At 38.6% G+C, this 10,902-nt stretch overlaps 1 protein-coding gene across 1 annotated transcript in view; it reads left to right on the forward strand.

Moving 5' to 3' along the window:
* Positions 1–10,902, forward strand: part of BIRC6 (baculoviral IAP repeat containing 6) — a 262,197-nt gene that overhangs the window by 215,557 nt on the left and 35,738 nt on the right. Inside the window, exon 66 of the mRNA XM_037740766.1 lies at positions 193–403. Coding sequence (XP_037596694.1) covers positions 193–403 — 211 coding nt within the window. The remainder of the gene's footprint in view (positions 1–192; positions 404–10,902) is intronic.

Raw genomic sequence — 10,902 nt, forward strand, 5'->3', positions numbered from 1 at the left:
CTGGTCTTAAACTCCTGACCTCAGATGATCCGCCTGCCTTGGCCTCCCAGAGTACTGGAATTACAGGCATGAGCCACTATGCCCGACCAGGTCAGCTGTAATCATAAGATCTAGGTAAAAGCTACATTGCTGTGGACCTACTTTTATATTGCACATTTTCTCATTTTCTGCTTCTTCCTCTCCTCCTTATAGTTCTGGACATGGCAAGACATGTGCCACTCTATCGGGCGCTGCTGGAATTGCTCCGGGCCATTGCTTCTTGTACTGCCATGGTACCCCTATTGTTGCCCCTTTCTACAGAGAATGGTGAAGAGGAAGAAGAACAGTCAGAATGTCAAACTTCTGTTGGTACATTATTAGCCAAAATGAAGACCTGTGTTGATACCTACACCAACCGTTTAAGGTACTATACTATGTTCATTTCTCTTGAGTTTGCCTCTAACAATGTTTCTTAAATAACTCCATGTGTGCTTTTGTTTTTCAGTGATACATGCTTTTTAAAAACACACACCGTCATACACAAGCAAGATATAAAATACAAGGAAAAAGTATCCACCCAAATTCTACACCTAGAAACATTTATTCACAATTATTTATTCTATATCTCCCTGTATGATCTTGTAGATATAGGTGTGAAGTTTTTCTTAAATGCTGTCCCACTGTACCTATTAGACAAATAGATGCCAGTTTCTCACGCAATGTTGATGTCAAGAGACATCTTTCAACGTCACTAAATACATATCACTGACATTGTTCTAAATACTTCAAATTAACCATTGTATTAAGATGCTATATGTTACTTAACTATTTATTAGTGGATTTTAGGTTATTTTCAGTTCATAATAACCTGATACATACATCTTTGGGGGCTTGTAGAAATCTCTGCAGGTAGAATCTTAGAAGTATAATTGTTGGGTTTATGGATTACTTCTGTTTTATTTTGGAAGTCAAACAATTCAGTATTTGATAGACGTCACATAAGTCTTAATGTTTATCTTTATGGAAAATTGAATTGTTATTTTTAGTTTGTTTACACCTTAGTAGATTCAAAGGATGAATTCTATCAAAAACTCTTTTTAAATAACTAGGAAAACTTTTCCTATCCCTTGGCAAAGTCTGTTCAGTGATTGTCAGTTTACTCCTCAAAGTTGGCCTAATTCTAGATTTTAAAGCATTTATACTGTTAATGGAAGTTTACTCCTTTGTTAATTACTTTTTGGGCTAATTAATGTCCTTTATCGTGTTTGTGCTCTATTTACTTTGCTTTTTCTCAGTTTTTAAGAACCTTTGACTTAAGAAGTAGTACAGGTCAAAAGATCATAGAGAATTGATCACTGGAAGAATAGTTCTTATCAGTCTTTACCTTTGAGGGAAAAATCACCTTATGAGATAATCCTGACTTGTTGGCTTAATGTGTTGTCATTATCACTTTATTCATTTACTTATTATAATGTTCTATATGTATATATTTTAATAGCTTTGGGCATACAAGTGGTTATTGTTTACATGGGTGAATTATACAGTGGGGATGGCTCATTGCCAGGCACTGAGAATCATAAATTGGAGAAAAGTTTAAAAGGAGCCAGTTGGTAGAGATAAAAAGTTGTAGAGTCATACAACTCTGTTACTAGTAAAGGAATATGTAAAGGTGTATTTTCTTTGATAGTATGGTATTTTTTCTGTTGTAGAGAAGAGAACAGTGTTGTATTTGGTCCCCTCCTATCTTGTGACCTCCCCGCCTCCCCAGAATCTTTCTCACTGGTAACCAAGGAAGCCAGTGTAATAATATAACAATAGCGTGGTATCATAATTGAACTGAACATCTGATTGTCTCATTGAGGTAATGCCTCCTTGAGAAATACCTACTAAAACATCTTATTCCCTGCCCTGGCCATCTGTGCCACTTATTCTTGTAAAATAAACATAGTTATCATTAAATTAATTAGTGTAATATATACCGAACTTTGAAGCTATCATCATGTCTTTTAAGGGGAATCTTGCCATGTATTTCTGTACCTTGTATTTCTGTGTTTTGAGATGACTCTGTTAGCTTATAACTAAAATTGAAAATTTATAAAACCTTGAATGGTTTTTTTACCCAGATATGTTTTGTCTTTTAGATGAAAAATTGTCTAATGATTTGGAGTGTTACAAGTTTAGCCTTGATTAAAAACAGTATCACAAATATATAGTGTTGTAAAGTGAAAATAGAACCAGTAAATAATAATACCCTTCTTTAAGCTGTATATGTCTTTATGCTATAATTTCTATTAGATCCTGCAAAAATGGAGTTATAGCATATTGAATTTTAAGATAATTATAGAAGATTCTTATTGTAAGAAATTTGGACACCTATAGTGCCTCTTTAGTATATTTGCTTTTCTTAGCTTAATCTATTTTCTGTTCACATAACACACTGTATAATTTTTTGAGTTAGGGATCTTCTGCATAAAAATGTACCAATTATGGCCGGACACAGTGGCTCATGCCTATAATCCCAGAGGCTGAGGTGGGTAGATCACCAGGTCAGAAGCTTGAGACCAGCCTGGCCAATATGGTGAAAGTCCGTCTCTACTAAAAATAGAAAAATTAGCTGGGTGCAGTGTCAGGCATCTGTAATCCTACCTACTCAGGAGGTTGAGGCAGGAGAATTGCTTGAACCCGGGAGGTGGAGTTTGCAACAAGCGGAGATTGAGCCACTGCACTCCAGCCTGGGTGACAGAGCAAGACCCTCTCTTAAAAAAAAAAAAAAAGTACCAATTAATTTACTATGAAAATTTAATTTCAGTTAGAGGATAACTGAGTTTCAATTGACTGGAGCTCTTTTCTATTTGATTAACTGGATGAAATTATTCCATTTAAATTCTTCTTTAGCTGGAGAACAAACATACTTCAGACTTACAAATTATGTACCAAGAAAATATGCATGTAAAGATATAATGACTGTTCATAAAGCCCATTTCGTTAGATTATTTTATCTTTACAGTGACCCTGTGCAGTACATATTTTTAGTAATTATTTTTACTGATAAAGAAACATTGGTATATTTTGTATTAAGACTTGAATATACTTTTTAGTTGAAACCTTCATGGTCTCTGTTAAACTGTATAGCCTCTGTTAGAAGAAGCCAGTAAAAACTAATAATGTTATTACATCTCTACTCTCCTTTCAAGGCTTAGCATATAGAGAATTCATTTTCACCTTCACAGAGAGAGTAAAATCTATTCTTTTCCAGTTGTCACGACTTAAGATGTATTTCTTTTTTCCTAACAGAATCACAGAATAATCCAATTTCCCTTAGAATGTATACCCACAGAAAGTGGCCTTAGTTTAATTTTAACACATTCAGAGCTCAAAACTCCGCGCCCCACATGTCTGTCTCATTCCCAACTGTATTTCATAAAAACCCTAGAATATTCTGAGAAGACAATGATTCAGGAAAATACGTTCTGTTAATGTATCACTTTCAGAATCTATTTTAGTGCTTTTTAAGGGTTTGGAGCTATAACTTTAAAAATACTATCTATCACAGCCAGGTACAGTGGCTCACACCTATAATCCCCCCACTTTGGGAGGCTGACATTGGCTGATCACTTGAGGCCAGAAATTCTAGACCAGAGTGGCCAACATGGTGCGACCCATCTCTAGTGAAAATACAAAAATTTAGCCTAGTGTGGTGGCGCGTGCCTCCCAGCTACTTGGGAGGCGGAGGCATGAAAGTCACTTGAGCCTGGGAGGCGGAGGTTGCAGTGAGCCGGGATCACACCATTACACCCCAGCCTGGGCAACAGAGGGAAACTCTGTCTCAAAAAAATTATTTTTTCAATATTACATGACAAAACTCAGAAACATTTTACAGTATTTTTGTCTCTATTACTGTGAAATCCAAGGTTGAATAAAGTACATGTATGAGATACAGTTCTTTTTCTAAGTAAGAGAAGTAATAATGTCCTATTTTTACATACCAAATACATTGCCTTGTTTATTTTCATTTCTCTTTTGTCTTTTTTTAAAACAAGTGTACACAAGACATGCAAATTTCTTCAAATAAAATTGTAACTCTGATCATTTTAGATAAAGAATATAGATTCACTGTGTATTCTGTAGATCTCTGGGTAATGATTGTGGTTGCATATAATGATTTTCATTGAAATGTTGTATTTATAATAGAATTTTTACCTTTTTGGGGGGATGAGAGAAATTAAAGGAAAACGTCAAGTGTAACAAAGATGTTTACTATTGCTGCTGAGAATATCCTATCTATCTTAAAGTCTGTCCTGAGGCCAGTGCCTAAACCCAATTAATTTTGATCTGATAATTCAAAGAGTGAAAGAGATTTATAGGTTTGTGTGCCCCCAAGCCCAAAACTTTTATAAGAGGAGATAGAAAGACATTAAGAAGCTGGATCCCAGCGCCAGCACTTTGGGAGGCTTAGGTGGGAGGATCACTTGAGGCCAGAATTTCAAGACCAGCCTGGGCAACATAGAGACCCTATTTCTACTAAAAATAAAAATAAATTAGTCAGCATTATGGGCTGCTCAGGAGGCTGAGGTGGGAGGATCACTTGAGAGTAGGATTTTGAGGTTACAGTGAGCTGTGATTTTACCACTGTACTCAGCCTGGGCAACAGAGTGAGACCCAATCTGAATATGTAAAAACAAAAACAAAGAAGAAAGCAAGCTGGAAAGGCTGATTATTTGCCTTATGTTTATCTAATTTGTAACTTATTCATGATTATAAGAAATTCATGATTAATATTGATAGGTGAGGTCTGGCCTCGTCACAAAATCATTAAGTGATGCATTCACTTAACAGATTTTTTTAATGTTCGTGGGCACATAACTAGAAAATTGGTTTTCTGGCTCATGCCTGTAATCCCAGCACTTTGGGAGGCTGAGGAGGACGGATCACCTGAGGTCAGGAATTCGAGACCAGCCTGGTGAACATGGTGAAACCTTGTTTCTACAAAAATATAAAAATTAGCAGGGCATGATGGCTGCACCTATACTCCTAGCTACTTGGAGGCTGAGACAGGAGAATCGCTTGAAGCCGGGAGGTGGAGGTTGCAGTGACCCGAGATCGTGCCATCGCATTCCATCCTGGGCCACAGAGCAAGACTCTGTCTCCAAAAAAAAAAAAAGAATTGGAAGTCGTAAAGTGTAATTTCCTTTTCACTTCCCTGACAAAAACTGTCTCCAAAAAAAAAAAAAAAAAATGTTCTTCTAAGGGGCTGACATATAAATGGGGGAAACAATAACCAGGCAGTTTTAGCAACGTAGTATCTGACATGTTAGGAGAGATCAAGACACTACAGGAAAACTAATCCAGGTTTGGAGGCCTAAAGGATACATAGGAGTTAACCAAATGAAGAGGGGCAAGGGATTGGTGTCCCAAGGGTATGGAAACAATGTTAGCAGTGAAAGAAAGCATTGCTTACTCAGGGGACCTCAAGAAGTTTGGTGTATCTGGGTATAGTGTAGCTGGAAGGTGGTGGTGGGAGATGAGGATGGAGAGAAAATCATGGACTAGAAGATAAAGAGTAACGTATCACAGAGTTACTTACCTTTAAAGGTGATGTTGAGCCACTGTACAGTTTTCAGCAGCTCTCATCAGGTTTGCATTATAGAAAGATGGTCTTTGCCGGGCGCGGTGGCTCAAGCCTGTAATCCCAGCACTTTGGGAGGCCGAGGCGGGTGGATCACAAGGTCAAGAGATCGAGACCATCCTGGTCAACATGGTGAAACCCCGTCTCTACTAAAGCTACAAAAAATTAGCTGGGCATGGTGGTGCGTGCCTGTAATCCCAGCTACTCAGGAGGCTGAGGCAGGAGAATTGCCTGAACCCAGGAGGCGGAGGTTGCGGTGAGCCGAGATCGCGCCATTGCTCTCCAGCCTGGGTAACAAGAGCGAAACTCCGTCCCAAAAAAAAAGAAAGATGGTCTTTGAGGTTTGCATTATAGGAAGATGGTCTTCCAGGTGTAGCTGAACGGTTGGAGTGAAAGTTGAAACAAGACTGAACTATCATGGAAGAGATTTTCATCTGTTTCATCTCAGCAGATGTATTCTCCCTGTCCTACTGTTTTGGAGGACTGAGATTTTGGTACTCACCAGCACTCTTGCTCTCATATTATGGACTTAATAGAAAGTTAATTTCTAGGTAGAAATATATTCCATGCTCCAGATATTTGACTTAAAAAGCAATCATGTAACTCATACTTTAAGTCACTTATGAATTGCATTATTCTATGCATTCATATTGGCAACTGCAGATCTCTCTGTAGGGATCTCCTTCAGTAGGGTACAAATGCTGTAGCATAAATGCATCTGGAAACGTGGCTTTCTTTGTTCTCATATACGACATCTACAATGCTAGGCAGAATTTTTCCAAAACGAATCCTACTACCTGGTGTTTTGCCTGACTCATGTAGAAAGCTGTGATCCATCAATTGATAGATGCTAAGTCGTTAAGTCAAAAAGAATCTTAAATCTTTTGTATTAAGGTCCTGGAATGACAGGGTTAGACTACATAAATGTTCATGTGTTCCTGTTCCTCTCGTTTGCTTAAAGCTGACACCCAGCTAAAGTTGCAGACATGGAACATTTACATGGCAGTAAGCTTTAAGTCCTATTGTCTGTATTATTTTGGGATGTACCTAAATCTAAAACACAACTCATATGATAATGAGATTTTATTAATTTGATTAAATAAGTCAAACACTTTTCACTATTGAAAACTGAAGGAAATTTTCTTGGTGGAAATTTTTTGTCAGACTGCAGAACCTTGGCATTTGTAAGGAAGAACATTTATATACCACTTATGCCACTGTTTACTTAAAATTTCCTTTATATTTTTTTTTCAACTTAGAATTTTTCTTTAGATCAACTTAAAACAAACTTTTCTCAGGCTTTTAAAGAGGAGGTTTTACCACCGTAGCAGATGAACCATTATCATTTGCCATAAATAGAATAGTGTAAACATGAATTAACCATTTACCTTGAATAAAAGTGTTTACTTATTAATCCTTGAAATATATTAGACCGTGTGTGCTAAGAGACACAGTAAGGAATAAGCATTCTCATTTTGTTTGTAAAATAAAACACTGGAAAAATAAAATGCATATCTGTCAAAGGAGGATTGTTTAACCATACCACAGAATATTCATACATGTAAAATTGTACAACAGTGGAAAATAAAAGTGATCTACAGTTTATTTTATTGTTTTTCTGAGATCAAGTCTCACTCCGTCACCCAGGCTGGAGTGCAGTGGTGCAAACTTGCCACATTGCAACCTCCAACTCCCAGGTTCAAGCAATTCTCCTGCCTCAGCCTCCCCAGTAGCTGGGATTAAAGGTGCTTGCCACCACACTTGGCTAATTTTTGTATTTTTAGTTGAGAGGGCGTTTCACCATGTTGGCCAAGCTGGTCTCGAACTCCTGAACTCAAGTGGTCCGCCCACCTTTGCCTCCCGAATTGTTTGGATTATTCCAGGCGTGAGCCACCATGCCCAGCCTGATGTATATTTAGATGTTAAAACAGCCAGTTTATGGACATACCATTGAATTTTGAAAAGGAAGCTGGGCTGCATATGGTGGCTCATGTGCATAATCTTAGCACTTTAGGAGGCCAAGGATGATCGCTTGAACCAGGAGTTCAAGACCAGCCTGGGCAACATGGTAAAACCCTGATATATTAGTTGGGTTGCCTTGTACGCTGTCATCCTTTTAGGTGGTCTACTGGGGAGTAGAGTGGGTAGAATGAATATTGCAGGCATATCACTGAATTTTCTGTTCATCCAAAGGCTTTGGTAAGAACAATTGCTTATCCAGGCACATTGGCTCATGCCTATAATCCCAGCACTTTGAGAGGCCAAGGCAGGTGGATCATCTGAGATCAAGAGTTCAAGACCAGCCTGGTCAACATAGCGAAACCCTGTCTCTAGTAAAAATGCAAAAAAAATTAGCCATGTGTTGTGGCATGCACCTGTAATCCCAGGAGGCTGAGGCAGGAGAATTGCTTGAACCCAGGAGCTGGAGGTTGCAGTGAGTCAAGATCCCACCAGTGCATTCTAGTCTGGGGGATAGAGCAAGACTCTGTCTCCAAAAAAAAAACAATGATTGCTGGCCGGGCGCGGTGGCTCACGCCTGTAATCCCAGCACTTTGGAAGGCCCAGGCGGGTGGATCACGAGGTCAAGAGATCGAGACCATCCTGGTCAACATAGTGAAACCCGTCTCTACTAAAAATACAAAAAATCAGCTGGGCATGGTGGCGCATGCCCGTAATCCCAGCTACTCAGGAGGCTGAGGTAGGAGAATTGCCTGAACCCAGGAGGCGGAGGTTGCAGTGAGCCGAGATCGCGCCACTGCACTCCAGCCTGGGCAACAAGAGCGAAACTCCGTCTAAAAAAAAAAAAAAAAAAAAAACAATGATTGCTTAAAGAAGGAACTCAGGATTAACACCATGGGATTTTCTTTTTTGTACTTTAGTTCTCTTATTATAGAGTTTTCACTATTATATATGGTAATATATTAGGTACATCATTATATATAATGTTTATATTTATCAATGTATGTACATACATATATCTGGAAGGTGGCTTCTGAATTTTTATTTTTGAAATAGTAGACTTTAAGCCATGTTTTAAATTGTCCTCAATTATACCTTAATACTAAGTGATTAATCTCTTACAGTTTGGTTAGTGATAATTACAGTACTCTAATGGGATTGATAATTTAGTGTAAAGCAGCATACTTACACTACATAGTTAATTTCATCTTTTCTGACTTATCTGTTAAAGTAACCTGTTGACACTGCAAGGTGACAGCTAGGGGTGTTTTATTGTGATTTAGTGTGTCTTTTAAAAGTTGACAAAAAAAAGTTCCTGCTTGAACCAGGACGTGGGAGGCAGAGGTTGCAGTGAACCAAGATTGTGCCACTGCACTCCAGCCTGGGCTACAGAACGAGACTCCAACTCAAAAAATAAAAAATAAATAAATAAGTTGACAATTTCTTAGGCAGTTGTTGGGTATTTACTGTGCAGACTGCTTTGAGCTTCATAAAAACAATGTTTTAATATTTTTTTGGTTCAGGGTTCTGTTTTTCTACAATTTACTAAACCTTTCCTAATACTCCCTTTCAAGATTCACAATTTGTAATAACTGCGTGGTATTAAGTATGAAAGTTAACATAGACAAACTGCTTAATATTGATGTTGACTGGTTTACTAATAACCAGAATTTGAATTAAGGCAATTTCTGGGAAAACATTTCCTTCTGCAGGAACAAAAGATTAGGGAAGTATGTTATTTCCAAATAGAGAATTTTACATTCAACACTTTACATTTTTTGACTAAAAGACAAGGTTAGAAATCAATATTCTCAGGATTTTTCCCTTTTTTTAATGAAAAAATGTGCAACATTTCATACATTTTTTAATAGCATTTTGAATGTCTACCTTACCTATGCCTATAATGCTAAAAAGTAATCCGCCCCCCCCACCACCCAGGTGGAGATCGAGTCTCACTCTGTTGCCCAGGCTGGTGTGCAGTGGCACAGTCTTGGCTCACTTCAACCTCTGCCTCCTGGGTTCAGGCAATGCTCCTGCCTCAGCCTCCCAAGTAGCTGGGACTACAAGCACATGTTACCCACGCCCTGCTAATTTTATTGTATTTTTAGGAGAGACGGGGTTTTGCTACGTTGGCCAGGCTGTTCATGAACTCCTGACCTTGGGTGATCCGCCTGCCACGGTCTCCCAATGTGCTGGGATTGTAGGCATGAGCCACCATGCTCAACCTATAATTTTTTATTTAGACCATTTTTCTACCATTATCTATCACTTTTTTTTTTTTCTTTTTTTGTTTCTTTTCATCATCTTTCACTTAAAACCTAAAGAATAGGCCAGGTGCAGTGGCTGAGGTTAGTAGTACGAAACTAGCCTGGCCAACAAGGTGAAACCCTATGTCTATTAAAAATACAAAAATTAGCTAGGTGTGATGGTGGGCGCCTATAATCCCAGCTACTTGGGAGGCTGAGTCAGGAGAATCACTTGAACCCGGAAGGCAGAGATTGTAGTGAGCCAAGATTGTATCACTGCACTCCAGCGTGGGTTACAGAGTGAGACTCTGTCTCAAAAAAAAAGAAAAAGAAAAATTTGGGAATTTTCTCCCAGCACTTTGGGAAGCCGAGGCAGGCAGATCACCTGAGGTCGAGAGTTCAAGACTAGCCTGACCAACATGAAGAAACCCTGTATCTACTAAAAATATAAAATTAGCTGGGTGTGGTGGCACATGCCTGTAATCCCAGCTACTCAGGAGGTTGAGGCAGGAAAATCACTTGAACCCAGAAGGTGGAGGTTGTAGTGAGCCAAGATTGCTCCACTGCGCTGTAGCCTGGGCAATAAGAGTGATTTTTTTTTTTTTAATGTAAAAGTGGAGCATATTAGGTATTACATGTTTTTCTTGTTCAATTAAAATTATTTTTAATAATAGTTTGAATGAAAATGGTTGATTAAAGCCTAACTATTGGTTCTATTAAATTGAATTGTCTGGACGATCTTAAGTAGTTCTTTATTTACTTGATTTCAGAGAAATTGTTTAAGAACCTTATTTCCTCTACTTCCCTACCACCATGTTAGGCAGAACAAAAATATTTGGTGTCCACCCATCAAGGACTTGCATTCTAAGTGAGATTCATTGTCTGGGCTAATGTTAGAAAATTCCTATTATAGGCCGGGCGCGGTGGCTCAAGCCTGTAATCCCAGCACTTTGGGAGGCCGAGGCGGGTGGATCACGAGGTCAAGAGATCGAGACCATCCTGGTCAACATGGTGAAACCCCGTCTCTACTAAAAATACAAAAAATTAGCTGGGCATGGTGGCGCGTGCCTGTAATCCCAGCGACTCAGGAGG

The sequence above is a fragment of the Cebus imitator genome, unplaced genomic scaffold (assembly GCF_001604975.1).
Source record: "Cebus imitator isolate Cc_AM_T3 unplaced genomic scaffold, Cebus_imitator-1.0 Scaffold88, whole genome shotgun sequence".
Taxonomy (NCBI): domain Eukaryota; kingdom Metazoa; phylum Chordata; class Mammalia; order Primates; family Cebidae; genus Cebus; species Cebus imitator.